This window comes from Thalassophryne amazonica, chromosome 7 (genome assembly GCF_902500255.1).
Source record: "Thalassophryne amazonica chromosome 7, fThaAma1.1, whole genome shotgun sequence".
Taxonomy (NCBI): Eukaryota; Metazoa; Chordata; class Actinopteri; order Batrachoidiformes; family Batrachoididae; genus Thalassophryne; species Thalassophryne amazonica.
Window position 1 is genome coordinate 117933843 of NC_047109.1, and position 22929 is coordinate 117956771.

Here is a 22929-nt window from a genome sequence, read left to right on the forward strand (position 1 = left end):
CCCTTTTTAAAACCCACTGACAAAATTTTGGTTTGATTAGAAAACCTGGAGAGTTCCCTCCTCTCAGGGTAATTTCAGGTGAGCACAAACCAGCAACCTTGAATTACACTGGAAATAAAATGTAAGACATCTTATTGTGGCCCAGTTCTATGGAATGATCTCCCTACGTCAATAAAGAAGTCAGATTGGAATATTATGTTACTATGCTTTTATATATATATATATATATATATATATATATAGTTTTGTGTGAAGCGACTCTGTTGTTATTTGGCGCTATATACAACCCCTGGCAATAATTATGGAATCACCAGCCTCGGAGGATGTTCATTCAGTTGTTTAATTTTGTAGAAAAAAGAAGATCACAGACATGACACAAAACTAAAGTCATTTCAAATGGCAACATTCTGGCTTTAAGAAACACTATAAGAAATCAGGAAAAAAAATTGTGGCAGTCAGTAACTGTTACTTTTTTAGACCAAGCAGAGGGAAAAAAAATATGGAATCACTCAATTCTGAGGAATAAATAATGGAATCACCCTGTAAATTTTCATCCCCAAAACTAACACCTGCATCAAATCAGATCTGCTCATTAGTCTGCATCTACAAAAGGAGTGATCACACCTTGGAGAGCTGTTGCACCAAGTGGACTGACATGACTCATGGCTCCAACACGAGAGATGTCAATTGAAACAAAGGAGAGGATTATCAAACTCTTAAAAGAGGGTAAATCATCACGCAATGTTGCAAAAGATGTTGGTTGTTCACAGTCAGCTGTGTCTAAATTCTGGACCAAATACAAACAACATGGGAAGGTTGTTAAAGGCAAACATACTGGTAGACCAAGGAAGACATCAAAGCGTCAAGACAGAAAACTTAAAGCAATACGTCTCAAAAATCGAAAAATGCACAACAAAACAAATGAGGAACGAATGGGAGGAAACTGGAGTCAACGTCTGTGACCGAACTGTAAGAAACCGCCTAAAGGAAATGGGATTTACATACAGAAAAGCTAAACGAAAGCCATCATTAACACCTAAACAGAAAAAAACAAGGTTACAATGGGCTAAGGAAAAGCAATCGTGGACTGTGGATGACTGGATGAAAGTCATATTCAGTTATGAATCTCGAATCTGCATTGGGCAAGGTGATGATGCTGGAACTTTTGTTTGGTGCCGTTCCAGTGAGATTTATAAAGATGACTGCCTGAAGAGAACATGTAAATTTCCACAGTCATTGATGATATGGGGCTGCATGTCAGGTAAAGGCACTGGGGAGATGGCTGTCATTACATCATCAATAAATGCACAAGTTTACGTTGATATTTTGGACACTTTTCTTATCCCATCAATTGAAAGGATGTTTGGGGATGATGAAATCATTTTTCAAGATGATAATGCATCTTGCCATAGAGCAAAAACTGTGAAAACATTCCTTGCAAAAAGACACATAGGGTCAATGTCATGGCCTGCAAATAGTCCGGATCTTAATCCAATTGAAAATCTTTGGTGGAAGTGAAGAAAATGGTCCATGACAAGGCTCCAACCTGCAAAGCTGATCTGGCAACAGCAATCAGAGAAAGTTAGAGCCAGATTGATGAAGAGTACTGTTTGTCAATCATTAAGTCCATGCCTCAGAGACTGCAAGCTGTTATAAAAGCCAGAGGTGGTGCAACAAAATACTAGTGATGCGTTGGAGCGTTCTTTTATTTTTCATGATTCCATAATTTTTTTCCTCAGAATTGAGTGATTCCATATTTTTTTTCCCTCTGCTTGGTCTAAAAAAGTAACTGTTACTGACTGCCACAATTTTTTTTTTCCTGATTTCTTATAGTGTTTCTTAAAGCCAGAAAGTTGCCATTTGAAATGACATTAGATTTGTGTCATGTCTGTGATCTGCTTTTTTCTACAAAATTAAACAACTGAATGAACATCCTCCGAGGCCGGTGATTCCATAATTTGTGCCAGGGGTTGTAAAATGAATAAATTGAATTGAATAGTGAGAGAGAGTGCTTTGTGCCTTTTCTTCTTTATCATGATAAATGGGTAAAATAATAAATAAATGACCTGCTACCTTTAATTTCTTTCTGCCCATTTATTTAATTATTATTATTATTATTATTATTATTGTTTTTTTGTTTTTTTTTTGTGCAGAGCAGGTCCAACCCGTGGTCGACGGCTCTGGCTTTTGTTTTCATTGACGTCAGAAGTGTTGACCTTTAAAGAGGGCTCTCATTATTTTCCATCTCATGCTTGTGTACAGTGATGAGCACAAGGCTGTTTTTATCCCTCTTGCTCATAAAAGGGATGTTGCACACCTTTGCCACCCACAGCAATTATCTCCAACAGGGGTTAATGCAGAGGGGACAGTGTGCGAACAGCTTTTTATGAGGCTGATGCTTTCAGCCTGGTGATCCTGCTTTCGCTCCATTGGGTAGCCGCGACTTCTGAGTGCTGCTGTTTCCATGAAAACAGCCATGCATGTTGATTTTTAAGCTCCGGCAGCCGCCTCTTCTCACTGATGCATGAACTGTTTTTCACTGACAGTACCGGTAGTATTGATGTCAGACAGCCTTGACAATAACAGTTCTTTAAACATGATGCTTCTTTTTTAACATTTATTTTCTCTACATGGAGACTACAGCAAAAGTTGCCCTCTACTTTAACCTATCATAAATACACTTAGACGCTATCCAACCACTAGGCGCAGTGGACAGCCACAGTCTGGGCCCTGGAAACCACCTTTAGATGTAGAGATGCTACTTTGGTCAGGGGCGGAGAAATGTGCATGTTTTTGATGGCGAGAGGAAACTGAAGTACCCGGGTTAAACCTATGCAGACCGGGGTGAGAACATGCAAACTCCACACAGTAAGCTACTGGGTTTATGTGGAATTGAACCCCAGACCTTGTCGCTGTGAGGCAGCAGTGCTAACCACAGAGCCACCGTGCAGCCCAGTAGTTTGCATTTGGGTTCTAACGTATGGAATCACTTATGGCATCTTTCGGATGCTTCCTTATATTGGATGATTTGTTGTTGATGGTCTTGACACATAAGCACTGTGACACTTAAACTCACAGTTGGAAGATTCTTAACAGCTTTTATGTTCACTTTGGTTCATATTATTGCCACCAAAAGATTGGTAGGTCTTGTAACACTAACAAAATACCATTAACTTTTAAAGGTGTTTTTTTTTTTGTTTTGTTTTTGTTTTTTTCATTTTTCAAAGCTTTGTCTGGCTGTCTGAAATGATTTTCTGTCACCCAAAATAAAAGTTGAATGTGTGTTTATAATATCGTACTTTCACACACATGAAGGATGAGTTCGCGAATAATTCAGTTTTGCAGTTAGCAGGGCTTGAGTTCAGGTTTCGCCCACATGAAGCGTCTTGTTTGGTGACTTCCACACCCCCTTAATCTTGTTTATTGGCTCACTCATATTGTTTTGATGTCTTTGTTAATATTTATTTTAGGATCATTTTTTCGTTTATTGTGGTTGTGTTATACTCGAGCTTTAGGAGACATATGTCCTATAGCAATGGTTCCCAATAGAGCTGCAATGATTAACCGACTAATTGACTATTAAATTAATCAACAACTATTTTGATAATTGATTGACTATTTAATTCATAAGATATCCAAATTCTTTCACTTGTATTTCTTAAAATGATATTTTTTGGTTTATTTCAGTAGCTGCTTTACTCCTGTCTGGCAGTATACTGAATATTTTGGGTTGTGTACAGAACAAGACATTTGAAGTCATTATCTTGGCTGTGTTCAGTATTTCTACCATTATGTGATGTTTTATACAGGGATGCACCGATCCACATTTTTTTCACTTCCAATCCCATCACCTGAATTTGGGTATCTGCCGATACCGATACTTTTCCGATTCGATAAGAGAGCTCTGTTTGCTTTAATATTATGATCATTATTATTGTTGATTTTATGAGGATTTTCTTAGAGGAGACCTGAAAGTTCAGCTACAAGCAGAGAGCAAACAACAGCAGCCGACAGGATTCACAGTGGCTCTTCTCCGGTATCGGAAAATGTCACGGGTTGGATCAGTATTTTCCGATACGTGAATTACGTCGGTCTCGAAACCCAATACTGATCCGGGATTGGATCAGTCCCATCCCTAGTTTTATGGAACAAACAACTAACTGAGGGAATTTCATTTTAGGGTGATGAATTGTATTAGTGGTTCCTGGGATTGATTCCATCTGGTACTTTCTGTGTGGAGTTTGCATATTCTTGGTTTGTGTGGGTTCTATCCAGGTGCTTTGGCTTCCTCCAATTTTCAAAGAGATGCAGGTTAGGTGAACTGGGAACTTTAAATTGTCTGTAGGTGTGTATGTGTTTGTCTGTCTGTCTGTCTTTGTGTGTCCCTGTAACAGACTGGTGTCCTGTTCAGGGTGAACCCTTCCACATGCCCTATGGCTGCTGGGATAGGCTCCATCCCTTCTGTAAACATTAGAGTAACAGGGTGTTAGAAACTAAATTGTCTGAATTAATTAATTTTACTGACACATATACATTGGGCCATTGAGAACAATCTGTAATATAGTGGACTTTGTCCCGTCATGTCTGTGGCTGATGCACAGACTCAGATTTATGCCTTTGTCTCTTAGATTACTGCAGATTCCTGTTCTCTGGCTTACACAGTCCATCGTTAGGGGTTTCCAACTGGGTCAAAATGCTGCCTGCTAGAACTTTGACTAGGAGCAGAAAGTTTGACCACACCCCCTTGATGTTGGCCTTCCTTCACTGGCTTCTTGTCCCTGCAAGGTCTGATTTTAAGGTTTTGGTACAAACTTAGAAAATCCTTCAACGACTAGCACCTCCCTACCCCCCCTAAATAAATGTTGTGTACCAGCTTTTGCGCTGTATTCTCATGATGCAGGGTTACAATGTGTCCCTAAAGGTTAAAAAGAAGTCTGCAGGCCACAGAGCGCTCTCGTCATCATTCTCCTGTTCTGCAGAACGATCTGCCTGCTGAGATAAACAGTCGGATTCTCTGGAGTCTTTCAAGTCCAGATTAAAAACTCATCCGTTTTACCTCTCATTACGGTTAACGTATGTGCATAGTGTTGAACCATTTTCTTCTCCATTGAAACTGCAGTTAACAATGGAGCAGGTCTCAACCTCAATTATATCTAAATTCTGGGTCTGTTTAGTGAACTAAAGGACGAGCTGCAGCGACCACATTAGTGGCCTCTGTGCAACTCTGTTGGTTTACTGCTGGGAACTAGTGCTTTAGGTGCTCTTAGTTCTCTAGTTCGCTCTTTTCTCTCTGCCTGAGGTGCTGTTTCTGAAACTGACCTGGGGACCAGGGTTTCTGTCACAGTCTGCTGGACCTTTGGGGGACTGTAAACTTCCCAAGGTGGCTGGACTGAAGGATGGGTGCTCGAGACAAAACACTTCACATTGACTAAAAATGGTGGGACTTTTTTGGAGTCAGATCTTTTGGGTTTGTTTTTTTTTGCATTGTCAATCTGTGATACTGTTAGAAATATCTAAGAGTGGGTCGCCCCTCTGAGTCTGGGCTGCTTGAGGTTTTTCCTCAAAAAATGCCAGAGGGAGTTTTTCTTTGCTCCAGGGGTGGTAAGGTGTTGACCGTACCCATGTGAAGCGCCTTCAGTTGACTTTGTTGTGATTGGTTTTATATGAATACATTGAATTGAATTGAAGAATCGAGTGCAGATTCTCAGAACCCCTGTTTGTCCAGTCAGCACCTAAATTTTCAGGGAAATAGATCTTCTCTGTAATTTATGGAATTTCTGTTTTAAAAGGTTTATGGCCTTCTGTAACAAACTAACCAGGGATCACAGCCTTGAGGTGGGTGGTATAAACAATATATTCAGTACACGGTATAAATTTGGCCAATTGGTAGAGATTTAGACTCCACCCACCAATCGCGGTAATGTCATCAGTATCTTCCTCCCCCGTGACCTCTGAACGGCTGGAAAGGCTGCAGTCAGTGCTTTGGTCACAGGCTCCATCTCCACCTGGCAGATTAAAACTTTCTCCTTGTAAGAGTGTAAAATTATAAGCTATTTTAACCCCCTGGAGGTGCCTGACGAATTCGCGTCATATGAAAGTCACTGAACGAATTAAGCAATTGTTCCATTAATTCATCAGACTCAGTCTATGTTCCAGTGTGTTTTAAAGTGCACGCTTCAAGCTTTATACGAGTTTTTAAATTATGTTAAAAGGCCTACTATAACCTGAATTATGATTAATAAATTCCGCAATGATTTTATGGTCATATTTGGTGCGCATATTTGCAGCAAGCCGCAGTAAATGGTCTCATGTTTCCTCATTCATCTGTGCTGAAAGCTCTGTCTTGGGGCAGGAGAGCAGAGGAAAAAAAAAAAACACGCCTTCTATTTTATCATTGGTGGAACCCCATGACATGAGCCAGTCAGGATCATCAGCCCATGTGGTGGTGTCTCTGAGGTCTTTCTGGACAAGACGCCACCAGAAGCAGGCAAACATATGCCTCATGCTGGACAGAAGCAGGAATGAGATTATTCCAGTGCACAAAAAATACATGTCTAACAAGTCAGAGAATCAGGCGCTCAAAATGAATTATATCTGTTTTTGGTTTTTGTTGTTGTTTTTTATTTGTTTATTTTAATCAGTTTAGCTTTGCAAAGGGACTATATGACCCATTCAGAAACACTTCCATTATAACTTTTACACTTACGTTTATATCGTGATATATACCGTTACCGTGAAGGGATTAAATTTTTATCGTGATATGTATTTTAATTCATATCGCCCAGCCCAAACAGCGCCCTTTTCCAAGGAGCTGCGTGATTCTTCAGACCAAGCGGGACCACTGCCTATGTGGTTGTTCGTGAGCAGAGCAGAAACCATTTTGGCTGAGGGTATAACTGGAGCTCCTTCTTGCTCCGTCTGTCTATTTTTGCTTCCCGGAGCACAGTGGTACCTGACCCAATTGCACCACGTGGTGTTTCATACTTTTACTTTCTATCGCAACAATTAAGACATGTTTAGTTTTCTGAAATTAAATTATACTCTTAAAGGCCTGACCAAACCAGAAGGACACTGATATTATAAACCAGAGAGAGCGGACCCCAAACACCAACTTTTGAACTATTAATCAGTTTTAACGGTTTTAAAATTTTTAAAATGGGCCGAGCTGACTGTCAGCTATTGAAGTGATGCATCTGTTTGGTTGCCCCCCCCCCCCCGACACGCTGTGACATACAAAAGCCCACATGTATGCTTTTATGATCAAGTTGACATGCGCTGCATATTGAGTCTGGATTCAGTCTGAGCCACTAAATTGTGATCATTGAATTGTTCATTGCTCAAAGGACTGGCGGTGCCGTGGTTGCTAAGTGAACTTTGTGAGCTGGGAGCGGGGCACATACGGGCGAAGTTTCCCTGCTTATAAGCGCACGCCTCACCAAAACAGAAAAGGACTGGATGGCAAATACACAAAGTTGTGAGCAAAAAATAACATTCTCAGCCTAAATTTGGAGTCTTACTCTTGCGGCTGTTGGTCATTACAGGGTGCACAATGGAAAATGTTTTTTTTCTTCTGTTTTGACTCTGAGGGGGTTGAGTGTGCATCACAAAGTTTATGTGCTCCAGCTGAGGTGGAGTCATCAGTTTGACACTCATTTTGACATTTTAGGAGTTTGCTACTGGATCTTCTTCTCTTGATTTTAAGCTGGCATTTCAGTGTCCCTCTCCACAAATATGGTGGTTGGTTTTAAAGAAACAGATATAGTTCTCAGCAGATCTGAATGTATGTGTAGATTGTCAGTGTTTGCCTTCTTCTACCAGCTCAGCCCCTCCCCATTTCATTCTTTCTTTTTTTTTTTTTTTTTTTGTTCTTTCTAGGTAAGGACAGAGTCTTTAACACCCCTTTGTGTGAGCAAGGGATTGTGGGATTTGGTATTGGCGTAGCTGCTGCAGGTGCCACAGCCATTGCTGAGATCCAGTTTGCTGACTATATCTTTCCTGCTTTTGACCAGGTAAAATATTTGCATACTACAGTGGAAATTTAATGTCATTGGTTTTCACAAGAAGTGTGGTAGGTTTATGGCCCAAAAAGACCTTTTCAGAAGTTCTGGACTGCTGCAGTGTCCACAGGTCTGTGACAGATTTGATCAAACTTTCCAGTCCTACTCTCATTGTTTGGTAAGTGAATTGTCATTGATTTTACTCGCTTTTCCTTTTGGGTTACTGAACAAATTAAATGTCCCATTTGCTGCTTCTCTTTTTTTTGGTATTTAACACCAATACAAACTCATTGTCTCATCGTCAGTTTTCTCTATGCAGGTAGCAGCAAAACTTTAGGTGAGTGAGTGAGTGAGTGAGTCTGTCCCAGCCAGCCCATGAAGACTACTCTGAACAATAAATGGTATCATCTAAATATGTGGACAGAACCTTTTGCATCTTTTCAAATTTTATGCACCAAATTGATAGAAAGAGACTTTGTTTTGCCTGTAATATCCAATACACGTCTGCCACCTGCTGATAGGTAGATAAATTACAAACAGCTGTGGTTGAAATGCACATTTAAGGTATGGTCACATTAACTACAAGCGACAGGAAGTGACAGACCCAGCAAGGACTTGACAGACATTTTTAGTTAAAGCAGGTGAAACAATGATCGCTCTGCCACCAGCTAGGCAGGGCTAAGATAGATCTGATGTCTGTTTTAATTCTAATACTGACCAATGCGACATGGCGACTGCCAATCTGAGTGAATAGGCAGCGTGACATCAACTAGCAGCTCACGCAAACAAATAATCCAAGATGTTTTGCACATATTGGTAAACGTTAGTACACAAATAATGAATGTTTGAGCTCAATTTGCCTCGTTGAATGGTATGTTACAGCTTCACCTCCATGAAATATTTGTTCCGTTGAAAGAATGTAAAACATTCATTGTTTGTTTTTATATAATGGCTAAAATAGATCTTGTCATTGATATTTTATTAATTTAGAAACAACAGAAAGGGGACTTACATTTTGGTGTTCTACTGCTGCTAAAGTCCAACACAAGCTTTAAATAGGAGTCCAAATTGTGATGTGTAGCTCTTCATGTCTCCAGATGGCTTACAGCGGAGTGGATTTTGTGTGTGTGTGCGTTAGAAGAAATTGTCGTCCATCAAGAAGACAAACTCCATCATGTTTGTTTTAAAGTTAAGCGCCGGCCCGCTTTGTGTGAGCTCCCGCGCTGCACGTGCATGCTCATGCAAGTGAGACGGGGCTTGTGTGCGCGTTTACTTCCAAAAAAAAAGACATTGTACTTCCTCAGTGCAGCGAAAAAAAATCACATCAGAAATTAGTTCAGCTTTTTATTCTAACTTCCTCCTAACAGCTCTACAGCAGCAGTGGATTTGTTTTGTGTGTGTGTGTGTGTGTGTGTGTGTGTGTGAGAATTGAAGTGCATGTGTACTGTCAAGTGTAATTATTACTTCAGACCAAAATGTGTGCATAAAAGTGAAAGTGACTATTATTGGGGTCAGAAGGTGGCTTTTTTCATTAATTGTCATGTTTGACTTTGAGGTCTAAGGTCAAATGCAGTCAGGTCAAGGGAGTAAAGGGGAAATCTAGTCCCCTCCAACCATGACGGAAAGACGCACAGGCAAAGTCCATTATTATTCCACAATGGAGTAAAATGGAGTAAAAGAAATCCCTCAAAATACCACTCAAAGTACCCAACATGATTTTTTATTTTTTTATTTTGCAAATTTCTTAAAAGTAAAAAAACTAAGAAATCACATGTCCATAAGTGTTCACAGCCTTTGCTCAATACTTTGTTGATGCACCTTTGGCAGCAATTCCAGCTTCAAGTCTTCTTGAATATGATGCCACAAGCTTGGTGCACCTATCTTTGGACAGTTTGGTCCATTCCTCTTTGCAGCACCTCTCAAGCTCCATCAGGTTGGATGGGGAGTGTCGGTGCAGACATTTTCAGATCTCTCCAGAGATGTTCAGTCAGATTCAGGTCTGGGCTCTGGCTGGGCCACTCAAAGACATTCACAGAGTTGTCCTGAAGCCACTCCTTTGATATCTTGGCTGTGTGTTTAGGGTCATTGTCCTGCTGAAAGATGAACCGTCGCCCCAGTCTGAGGTCCAGAGCGCTCTGGAGCAGGTTTTCATCCAGGATGTCTCTGTACATTGCTGCATTCATCTTTCCCTCAATCCTGACTAGTCTCCCAGTTCCTGCTGCTAAAAAACATCCCCACAGCATGATGCTGCCACCACCATGCTTCACTGTAGGGATGGTGCCTGGTTTTCTCCAAACATGATGCCAAAGAGTTCAGTCTTTGTCTCATCGAACCAGAGAATTTTGTTTCTCCTGGTCTGAGAGTCCTTCACGTGCCCTTTGTCAAACTCTGTGCCTTTTACTAAGGAATGGCCTCCGTCTACCTGTCAGAGTGCTCAGCTCCCTCCTTTCTCTTCCCCCATTTCCCCTGTTTCCCCTTCCTTCATCAATATTGAATCACTGCTCAATTTGCACGAGACAAACTGCTACCACCAGGTACCTCACTGACCACATTCTTCTGTCTCCCAGATTTATAAATTCATTTTATATTCTGCTGTTTTTATTTTGTTTTGTTTTTACTCTGTGTTGTCTGGGAGACTGAGAGTAACGGAATTTCACTTCTCAATATGTCTGTGTATGTATTATAGAATTGACAAAGTTGGCTTGACTTGACAACACAATGGACAGTAAAACTAGACAAAAAATAAATAGAACGTGTGGCTCACGATGCTGCATTCATCTTGCCATCAATTTTGACAAGTTTGTGAGTCAGATCAGAGATGCACCTCTGTGCTTTGCAGTACGGATGGTGCACTTTTCCCTCATAGACCTTGTTGATTCCTCTCCAAATGCAGCGTAAATGATTGCGACCATAAATGTCAGTCATGCTTTCGTCACTCCAAATGACTTGTTCTAGAACTTCTGAGGCTCGTCTAGGTGCTGCTTGGCAGATTGTAAGTATTCTGTTTTGTGTCATTTGCTCAGTAATGCCCTTTTTTCTGGCAGCACAGTTTTGTTCATGTGCCTCTTATTGTGGATCTTGAAATGGTCACACCATGTTCTTGTCGTGAAGCCTCTAACCCTAACACCTGGAGCAGTAAGGGAGGTTTTTCTTGTCTTTTGCAGAGTGATGAGGACACTGGGGAGTGACAGTTTTTTTTTAAATTGCAGGAATGTTGACAGTAGTGTCTTGCAGTGGTTTCTTATCTTCAGCAAGATGAGCTCATGGATTGAATGAATGAATGGAGTCAGTGTGGCAGAGCAGAGCAACAGTGCATTAAATCTGACATCAGACTTTGAGTGGGCTCCTTGTGTCTGTCTGTGGCCTCGCTTAAATCCACACAGTCCAGCGTGGCCTTAGAGAGATGTAAAATCAGAGTTAACCACCCACTTGACACTGACACAGGAAATCTCTGGATACGTGTTGTGAAATCCCATTTTCATGAAATCTAGAAGAAATTAAAAGAAACCAAATGGTTAAGTTGAATTTGCTTTTTAAAAATAAGTTTTAAAAAGCTTAATTAGAGAAAAAAAAACAGTAAATGGCTCATGATATGAAGTCTGTCCCAGTATCCAGTAGTTTCTTCAATAATCAGTTTTCACGGACAGGTTGATGGACAAAGGCAGGAGCCTCTGTGGGGTATGATGTTTACAGATGACATTGTGACTTGTGTTAAGATTGGGGAACAGCTTTGACAGGTGGAAGGGAAGTATGCTCTGGAGAGAAGGGGAGTGAAAGTCTGGTGCAAGACAGTCGTAGTCATAGTAGTAGTAGTAGTAGTAGTAGCAGCAACACAGAGTGCATGTACCTGAGTGGGACTTGGCGGAATGGTGAGGTTGCAAGGCGATGTTGAAGATAGATGAGGTTAAATGCTTGGGGTTAACTGTTCAAAGTAATGGAGATGGTCTTAGGGAGGTGAAGATGAGAATACAGGCAGGGTGGAGTGGGTTTAGGAGAGTGGTAACAATGGTTTGTGATGGAAGGGTGTCTGAAATATTGAAAAGGAAACATTACAAGATGGTAGTGAGGAGTTGTAGGTTTCAGTAGGAACAGTGATGTTGGACAGGATTAGCAATGAACATGTCAAAAGACCAGTGCAGGTAGGATGGTTTTGAGACCAAGTAAGACAAGGACAGAGTTCGGATACAGTGTATATAGGGAGAAGGATGCTGAGGATGGAGCTGCCAGGCAGGAGGTGAAGAGGAAAGTCAAAGAGGAGGTTTAAGGTTGTTGTGAGAGACGACATACAGATGGTTGGTGTGACAGAGGAAGTACAGAAAAACAGAGCGAAGTGGAGACTGATTTATGTTCTGTCTATGTATCGAGTTGACTATAAAACAAAGTAAGAGGTTGATGTGATGGATCGCTGGTGTCACGCGTCACTGCATCCATCACGAATAGACAAATATTATTGATGTATTGGTCAATGTTATTGACTAATGAGTCAGTAATATTAGTTACTACAATAAAATTAGAACAACTAATATTATAAATATTTGTAAATTAAAGTTTATTTTTGTAGTACCTTTGAGAAAATGCCTGAAAGTAACGCTGTAACAGCTTTGAAAAGGATAATGTCTTTGTAAACCATTGGGAAACTCCTGTGCCATGTTATGTATGGCAGAGGAACTCTGGTATAATGTAAGCAAATGCTGGTGATTTATTACCATTACCTCCTCCAACTTCCATACAAAAGGGAAAATAAGTGCATCTTAAGTCTGGACTTGAAAGTCTCTACAGAATAAGCGAAGTGCGCAACGCATCAGTGCATGCGTGGGTCAAACGGGAGCAAAAACTACCAAACTCACACCGCTCGCATTGAATTTTGTATACAGTAGCATTAGCGGATTGTAAAATTTAAGGCTTACAGGGATTGTTTCAAAGGCTTTAAGCCTTAAGCGACGCATACAATAATGACAGGGGCGCATTAAGCTGTTTTCAAATGCTCGAACGGAATTCATAGGCTTGAAAGTTGGCTGAAAACACACGATTACAAAGCTCCGCTGAGTCCACACAAAGACCGGAAAGAAGAAAAAATGTGGTTGTAAACCTCCATTCATTCTACACAATTTCCCCACAGAAAAGAAAGATCCAGGACAGACGTAAAAGACGGACTAAAATTGTAAGTTTTTGCACACATTTATTTTGTCAATATCCTGAAACTGCCGAATTATAATGTGGCTGATGATGCCATTTTTGTGCATCTGCTTATGACTGTAATGTCGCGCCATGAATGATGTGGCGTGTAATATTGTAAAATGACATGTTCTATAAACAAACTGCATGCATGCACATATTGTATGTCTGTCAACTTATCAAAACGTACGTGACACCAAAGAGGTTATATGTAAGACCCACCTTCCTTGTAGTCATTACGAAGCCGGTGGAGTAGCGATTTCTCATCCCTACTTAGCAGGTATTCTGCAATATCCACAGTTTCAGTCTCTGGACTTCATCTAACCATCTGTCAGTTGCCTTCAAGGGGTCAGAAATTTGTTTGTCTCCAACTATCAACAAAGACCGGTCATTTTCGACCGCAGCGCGCTCTTCCTCCTTTATCGGCACCAATGGTAGTTTCTGTAACGATGCAGCATATGTAAGCACAGCCAGCTCTTCTTTCCATTTCTGTCCACTGCTGTACGTAGTCCTGGTTGTAACAGGCAATCCACGGAGCTTACAAGAACGCTTTAAATCGCCAGCTTTCCAGCGGTTGAAATGATCTAAATCATAGCACTCCTCGCTGCTTTTCACTGTCATAGCATGTGGATTGGTAGCCAAAAAATTAAGCGTACCCATAATGCACTGCGCGGCCCGAGATGTGCACTTCGCTTATTGATGCAGGGAGATCATTCCACAGGAAAGGGGCACGATAAGAGAAAGCTCTGTGACCCGCAGACTTCTTATTCACTCTAGGGATCTAGGGACACAAAGTAGTCCTGCACCCTGAGAACGCAGAGCCCGGGCCAGTACATAAGGTTTAATTAGGTCAGCTAGGTAGGGAGGTGCCAGTCCGTGAACAATTTTATAGACTAGTAGCAGAACCTTAAAATCTGATCTCACTGGGACAAGAAGCCAGTGAAGGGATGCCAAAATGGGTTGTAATGTGGTCGAACTTTCTGCTTCGTGTCAAAAGTCTGGCAGCAGCATTTTGAACCAATTGGAGAGCCCTAATACTGGTCTGCGGTAAACCAGAAAATCGAACATTGCAGTAGTTGAATCTAGAAGAGACAAATGCATGAATCAGGGTCTCAGCATCAGCCATAGACAGGATGGGACAGATCTTCCCTATATTTCACAGGTGTAAGAAAGCACTCCTCGAAATATCTGTAATGTCGAGGTCAAAGGACAACGTAGGATCAAAAAGTACTCAAAGGTTCCTCACTTTGTCAGTGTGATGTATGCCAGATGAGCCTAGGCTAAGCGTTAGTTGGTCAAATTGATGATGATGTCTCACTGGACCAAGAACCATCATTTCAGTCTTATCAGAGTTTAAAAGTAGAAGTTGCTAGACACCAGCTTTTCATTGATGCAAGGCAATCTTCTAAGGATTTTATGTGGATGACATTACCAGCAGTCATCGGCATGTATGACTGAGTATCATCAGCATAGCAGTGAAAGGTAATCCCAAAATGCTGCAATATGTGCCCAAGGGAAGCTATATAAAGGGAGAAAAGCAGGGGGCCTAAGACGGAACCGTGGAACCCCAAATTTCATGTCACTAAGGTTAGAGGTAGTGTTATTGTACAACCCCAATTCCAGTGAAGTTGTACGTTTTGTAAAATGTAAATTAAAACAGAATACAGTGATTTGCACATCCTCTTCAACCTATATTCAGTTGAATACACCACAAAGACAAGATATTTAATGTTCAAACTGATAAACTTTATTGTTTTTGTACAAATATTTGCTCATTTTGAAATGGATGCCTGCAACCCGTTTCAAAAAAAGCTGGGACAGTGGTATGTTTACCACTGTGTTACATCACCTTTCCTTCAAACAACACTCAATAAGCGTTGGGAACTGAGGACACTAATTGTTGAAGCTTTGTAGGTGGAATTCTTTCCCATTCTTGCTTGATGTATGACTTCAGTTGTTCAACAGTCCGGGGTCTCCGTTGTTGTATTTTGTGCTTCATAATGCGCCACACATTTCAGTGGGCGACAGGTCTGGACTGCAGGCAGGCCAGTCTAGTACCCGCACTCTTTACTATGAAGCCACGCTCTTGTAACACGTGCAGAATGTTGCTTGACATTGTCTTGCTGAAATAAGCAGGGACGTCCCTGAAAAATACGTTGCTTGGATGGCAGCATGTGTTGCTCCAAAACCTGGATGTACCTTTCAGCATTGATGGTGCCATCACAGATGTGTAAGTTGTCCATGCCATGGGCACTAACACACCCCCATACCATCACAGATGCTGGCTTTTGAACTTTGCGCTGGTAACAATCTGGATGGTCTTTTTCCTCTTTTGTCCGGGGGCCACGATGTCCATGATTTCCAAAAACAATTTGAAATGTGGACTCATCAGACCACAGCACACTTTTCCACTTGTGTCTGTCCATTTCAAATGAGCTCGGGCCCAGAGAAGGTGGTGGAGTTTCTGGATGTTGTTGATCTATGGCTTTTGCTTTGCATGGTAGAGTTTTAACTTGCACTTGTAGATGTAGTGGCGAATTGTTAATTGACAGTGGTCTTCTGAAATGTTCCTAACCCCACGCGGTAAGATCCTTTACACAATGATGTTGGTTTTTAATGAAGTGCCACCTGAGGGATCGAAGGTCATGGGCATTCAGTGTTGGTTTTCTGCCTTGTTGCTTACATGTAGAAAGTTCTCCAGATTCTCTGAATCTTCTGATTATATTATGGACTGTAAATGATGGAATCCCTAAATTCCTTGCAACTGAACGTTGATAAACACAGTGATGTAACACAGTGGTAAACATACCACTGTCCCAGCTTTTTTTGAAACGTGTTGCAGGCATCCATTTCAAAATGAGCAAATACTTGCACAAAAACAATAAAGTTTATCAGTTTGAACATTAAGAATATCATTCACCACTTTAGTGAGAGCCGTCTCTGTGGAATGATATTTTATAAAAGCAGACTGCAGTGGCTCAAAGAGATTATTCTCAGTAAGATAGTCCACGAGCTGCCGTGAAACCACTTTTTCCAGAATTTCAGAGCAAAATGATAGATTTGATATCAGCCTGTAGTTTTTCAATTCAATTTAATAGATTGCTCATAACCAAAACCATGGTATGGAGCACAAACAAAAACAAATTCATACTTTGACAAAAGGAAAACATTAGAAATCAAAATTCAGTACAAATCCAGAACCCCTTTCAAATTGGCACCAAGTTTACAAATAGTTTTCCTGTTTTCAGATTGAAACAGTAACGCAAACTTATGTTTAGACGGACACTCTATAAAAAACAGGGATATATTTTTCTCTTAGTCTCTTGACCTCATGATGTGTACAAACAAACAAAACATGGAATTCATCTCCCACAGAACCGCTATTACAAAGGTTACAAGTCCTCAGTGAGCCTGGTTCTGCTGGAGGTTTCTTCCTGTTAAAAGGGAGTTTTTCCTTCCCACTGTAGCCAAGTGCTTGCTCATAGGGGGTCGTTTTGACCGTTGGGGTTTACATAATTATTGTATGGCCTTGCCTTACAATATAAAGCACCTTGGGGCAGCTGTTTGTTGTGATTTGGCGCTATATAAAAAAATTGATTGATTGATTGATTGATCTGTCCAGGCCTTTGTATCTGCCAGTGACCTTGGGGATTCTGGTGTTATTAGTTCTCAGGTTGCAAATGGCCTGCCTGTATTTGAGGTTTTCACACAATAGATACTTTTCTAGTTTGAATTCTTTTTTTAGTTCAACGTAAACATCACACGATGTCATTTCCTGTAATTGGCTTTTCCATTTTTGTACATACTCGTCCTTTAAAATCCGTTCCACAGTTAACTTAAGCCACTGAACACTACTGAAAGACTGTAAGGACCACACGTAGGACAGACCACATTCATCCAGGGTATTCTTGACCTCCTGCAGCCACAGTGACATGAAAACACCCTCACAGAACTGTTGATACAAATATTGATACATATGTTGTACTAGTTTGTTATTATTTACTATCAATCTCCCCCAATACCCAATGATTCTCTTTTTTACAGCTATGTGGACGGGGAATCTGCCGAGCTCACCATAAACCAAGTTGTTACATGTAGATACTCTAACTTTCAAATATATTTAAGAAATCGAATGTGCATTTTTTTCTAAAATATCAAATTTTCCATAACCCCAAACTTCACATGCCATATAACGTAACTGGCATTACTAACTTGTCAAATAAATCAAGGGTGACATCTAGTGGCAATTTGATGTTTCTACATTTCGTGAGCAAAGCAAACATTGCCCTTGAAGCAGAATCATGCAACTCTTTGATGGCCAACTTAATGATCCATTGTAATTTAAATCAGTCCCAGGTATTTAAAACAAGATACAATTTCCAAATTATTTCCATTACACATAAAGCTGAGATTTTTATTATTAATTTTTCGGTTGCCAAATACTGTTATTTTTGTTTTATTGCTATCATTTTTAACCTCCACTTGTTACAATACTCACACGTGATCAATGGCTTTTTGTAACCATGTTTTTGATGTAGCCATAACAATAGTGTCGTCAGCATAAATCAGGACCAATAACTTTAAATAGGTATCAACGTGGAGCTGTCAATCTACTGTCTGGCAACCGTTCTGGATTAAATAAGATTCTAAATCTTTAATAATAATGCGAAAAGTTAACGGAGACAAATTTTCCCCTTGTCTCACTCCTATTTGACTCACAAAAAAATCAGATTTACAACCATTAACATAAATGCATGACTTGATATTATTATACTGCTTTTACGACCTCACTGAATTTTCCACTAATTTTTTCTCTAACTAATTTATACCATAATGCATCGCGCCACACTGTATCAAAAGCTTTACTGTAATCTATAAAAGCACAGTACAGCCTCTTTCTCTTACAGCAAAACAAATCAATGACTTGTTTCAGTAAGAAAATAATAATTCAATCAATACATTAGGGTCAAGATTAGGTTTCTAAACAATCAATGACTTGTTTCAGTAAGAAAATAATATTCAATCAATACATTAGGGTCAAGATTAGGTTTCTTAAATAATGGTTTAATCACTGCAGATGTGAAACATTTAGGAACAGATCCAGAAGTTAATGAGAGATTAATAATTTCCAGCATAGTCGGCCCAAGAGTGGACCACAGGTCCTTAAAACAGTTTTGTTGTAGGATCAAATACAAGTTACGAGTGATACGAGTTACGAGTGTTACGAGTTTCGTCAGCATGCCTAGTGAGATACTATCAAATTCTGTAAATCTAGATAATACCTCAGCACCCACCTCAAGGCTGGGTTAAGGCATGCTGGGATATGTTTAACCTGATGTCTTCTCTTTTCATCTTGAAGTAATCTAAAAATTCATACTCTGTCAAAAAAGGTGTTATGTAGGATGGTATTCTTATCGACTGACAAATCCAGATCTGATCCAGATTACAGATTTGTGGACATTTAAATTAACATTGAAAACCCCTTTTAATGTGTATTTTACTTTATATCTTAATCAAACATGCCTCAATCGCTCTCATATATGAGGTGCAGACTGACACTCACTATCACCTGACAAAGTTTGATCCAGATCTGATCCGGATTGTGGATTATGTGAACATTTATATCTCAGTCAAAAGTGCCTCAATCACTCTCATTTGTGACGTGAGGTGCAAACTGGCACTCTGAATGAATAGACTAAGTTTGATCTGTATTGCGGATTTGGCAGATATTTGATTTTAACATTGAAAATCCCCTTTGATCTGTATTTTGTATTATGTTTTAGCTTCTAACAGGATTTTGACCTCAATTTTTTCCAAGGTAAAAATTTATGGAATTAGAAACGAGTGTTGGCAGAGGTTTGCGTCCTGTGAGTTTGTTGGTGCTTCTGCACAGGTGATGTTGCTCGTAAAGGCTTTGTCATGTCACACCATCTTTGTCATGTGTATCTGAACCCAATTGATCTTTTTCCAGATCGTCAATGAAGCAGCCAAGTACCGCTACCGATCTGGCAACATGTTTGACTGTGGCAACCTCACTATTCGGGCCCCGTGGGGATGTGTTGGACATGGATCACTTTACCACTCACAGAGCCCTGAAGCCTTCTTTGTTCACTGCCCCGGGCTCAAGGTGATGGAGGCAGTTCTTATCTAAACTTGGGTATTTTTATTTGTTCTAGCATGGAAGTTACAGTTACGTGTGCTTGGGGTTTGTTTGATGCTTAACAGGTTACTCAAAAAGCTTCCAGGTGATTTCTATGAAATCTGTTTAGATTTGGGGAAATAGTCCAGGTAGTAGACTAAATTAGAAGGTGTAGGACTGTTCAATCTTGGGAGAGTTCTGTGCTCTATTGCTTGCCCTTTTTGTACCTGGGCTTTATTTTTTAATTGTCTCGTTTGTTTGAAAATGCCATGCCTTTCTTCATAACTTATTAAAATAAATTTTGGCACAGCATTATGATTCTTGCAGTCGGTTGATGAAACAGGAAAGTCCACCATCGGTTTTCGTTCAGACCGTAACTTTAAGAATGACATTGAGGTGAAATTATAGGAATGTGCTCAGTATAAAGTAATTGAAAATACAAAAAAATGAATGTCAACACCAGTAAGATGGATTTTAATTATTCCACACTCTGAAATGAGATATACTGTACACAGCTACAGTTCATACATTGTGAACCTCCACAGCAACGAACATGTTTTTCAGCAAAGGTCAGACTGTAAATGCTAATCAATGAGCTTACTGTCAGCCGGTTCACTGGTTCACACTGAATCAGAATTAGAATCAGAATTCTTTATTTGTCATTGTTCCTCAAGGCTCAATGAAATTCAAAAGCAGCTCTGAGAAAAACAGTGCAACAGATAATGCATAATGCATATAAAAGTTATAAAAAGACATAAAAATGTGAAGTTGTAAAAAAAGACTATTACAGTGGGGTTGAGGCGTTCAGGGCAACAACAGCTCTTGAAGCTGTTTTCAATCTGTTGTTTTACTCCTTATTGTTCTAAAACGCCTCCCAGAAGGTAAGAGTTCAGATAGATAGTGACCGGGGTGTGAGGAGTCCCTGACAGTGCTGCGGGCTCTCCTGAGACAGCGGGTATGGGGCCATCTCCTCAGAGATGGCAGAGTGCAGCCAATCAGTCTCTGGGCGGTGTTAATGACCCGCTGAAGCGGCTTCCTCTCTACTGCAGTGCAGCTAGAGAACCACAGCTAGATGCCGCAGCTCAGCACAGACTCCACAGAGCAGTGATAGAAGGACAGCAGAAGCTCGGATCTCAAATTATTCTTCCTGAGAGTCCTCAGGAAGTAGAGTCTCTGCTGCGCTTTCTTCAGGATCGCTGTGGAGTTAATAGTCCACGTCAGATCCTCGCTGATGTAGGTGCCCAGGAACCTGAAGTCTTGCACCATCTCCACCCTATCCCCATTGATGGTGACGGGCTGAATGTCTGGTTTACACTTCCTAAAGTCAACGATAAGCTCCTTTGACTTGGAGGTGTTCAGAGTAAGATTATTATCCATACACCAGACAGACAGACGCTCCACCTCCACCCTGTAGGCAGTCTCATCTCCTTCTGAGATGAGCCCCACCACCGTGGTGTCGTCCGCAAACTTAATGATGGTGTTGCTTGGGTGGATGGGGATGCAGTCATGGGTGTAGAGGGTGTAGAGCAGGGGGCTCAGCACACAGCCCTGAGGAGAGCCGGTGCTGGTCCTCAGTGATGAGGATAGGTGGTGGCCTACTCTCACCCTCTGGGAGCGGTCTGTCAGGAAGTCCATAATCCAAAAACAGGTGCTGTCGGGGAGACCCAGGTCCCTCAGTTTGCTCACCAGCCTGCTCGGGGTAATGGTGTTAAAGGCCGAGCTGAAGTCCAGGAAGAGCAGCCTGGCATAGCTCCCCCGCTGCTCCACATGGGTCAGGTTATGTGCAGAGCGGTGGCAATGGCATCCCTCTGTGGACCCGGTTGGCTATGTAGGCAAATTGGTGGGGGTCGAGTGTGGAGGGCAGACATGAAATGATATGACTCCGTACCAGTTTCTTGAAGCACTTCATAATGATGGGGGTGAGTGCTACTGGCCGGTAGTCATTGAGGCTGCTGATGTTGTTCTGTTTCGGCAAAAGGAACAATGGTGGAGGACTTCAAACAGGGTAGGATGGAGCACTGGGAGAGGGACTGATTAAAGATGATAGTGAAGATCCCCGCCAGTTGGTCTGCACAGTCCCTCAGCACCCTTCCAGTCACACCGTCAGGTCTAGCAGCTTTTCGGGGGTTCACTGCCCTCAGGACTCTCCTCACTTCCTGTGTCTGCACCGTGAAGGCCTGGTCATCGAGGGATGCAGACTGCAGTATGGGCCCCGCTGCTGGTTCAGCCTCGAAGCGGGCGAAGAAGTGGTTAAGCTCCTCTGCCAGTGAGGCATCCCCAGAGGTTGTAGTGGTGTTGCTGGACTTGAAGTTGGTGAGGTGCTGGACTCCTTGCCACACCTGTCGGCTGTTGTTGCTACTGAAGTCCTCCTCGATCCTCCGCCTGTAGTCCGCCTTGGCCTCTCTAATGCTCCTCCTCAGCGCAGCATGAGCACAGCTGTAATGCCCCCCGTCCCCAGCCCTGAAGGCGCTGTTTCTGTCCCTCAGCAGTTCCTTGACATCCTTGTTCATCCAGGTGTTTCTGGTTAGGAAACACCCGGATGTGCTTGTCCACCGTGACAGTGTTGACACAGTGTTGGATGTAGCCAAGTACTGCCGAGGTGAACACCTCCAGGTCCCGGTGGCAGAAAACGTCCCAGTCCGTGCTTTCAAAACAGTTCTGCACCTGCAGAGAAGCACTGTCGGGCCAAGTTGTCACAGTCCGGTTTGAGGGGGTGACCGCTTCCTCAGTGGTTATATGCCGGAATCAGGAGCAGAGACATGTGGTCGGAGGAGCCCAGGTGGGGCAGCTGGGTGGCCCTATAACCATGCTTAATGTTGGAGTAGGCTTTATCCAGAGTCTTAGTTCCCCTGGTAGCACATTTAATGTGCTGGTGGAATTTTGGGAGCACTGCTTTCAATTCAGCGTGGTTAAAATCCCCCGCGATCACATGCACTGCTTCTGGGTAGTTGTACTGTTGCCGGCTGAAAGCATTAACCAAATGGCTAAGAGCCATGCTAGTGTTAGCACCCGGTGGAATATACACAGCAGTTACCAAGACAATGGTAAATTCACGGGGAAGGTAAACAGGCCTGCATCTAACCGTGATGAACTCCAGGTCAGCAGAGCAGTGCCTGTCAATAGTTGTAGCATTTGTGCACCAACTGTTATTAACATAGATGCACAGCCCTCCTCCCCTTCTCTTACCGGAGTTGCGGTTCCTGTCGTGTCGGTGTGTTCAGCTCAATGGCCGAGTCTGGGACGGATGGGTGGGGCCAGGTCTCCGTGATCAGCAAAATGGAGCAGTCCCGAACGAATCTATTTGCATCCAGCTGAAGCGTCAGCTCATCCATCTTGTTGGCGAGGGATCTGGCGTTAGAGAGGAAAACGCTGGGCAGCAGTGGTTTGTGTGGTCGCTTCCGCAGCTGGACGAAGACCCCGGCCCGGCATCCTCGCTTTTGCTTCCTCTCCTTACGCCGCCTCCTCCTTCTGCCCGCGGGGATGAGTATCCACGGGGAGCCCGATATCTGGGCTATCTCCGGCGGTATATTGTGTGTGTTAATAAAATCCTCGGATACGCACTGTTCGCTCCGTAATCTGATGTGGAAAAGATCCTGTCGGCTGTAGGTGGTCACCGCA

At 41.9% G+C, this 22929-nt stretch overlaps 1 protein-coding gene across 2 annotated transcripts in view; it reads left to right on the forward strand.

The window, feature by feature from the left end:
* bckdhb (branched chain keto acid dehydrogenase E1 subunit beta) overlaps nucleotides 1-22929 on the forward strand; it is a 156085-nt gene that overhangs the window by 17010 nt on the left and 116146 nt on the right. For both annotated transcript variants that reach the window (XM_034175413.1, XM_034175412.1), the window contains exons 4-5: nucleotides 7876-8009; nucleotides 19144-19299. In XM_034175413.1, coding sequence (XP_034031304.1) covers nucleotides 7876-8009; nucleotides 19144-19299 — 290 coding nt within the window. The remainder of the gene's footprint in view (nucleotides 1-7875; nucleotides 8010-19143; nucleotides 19300-22929) is intronic.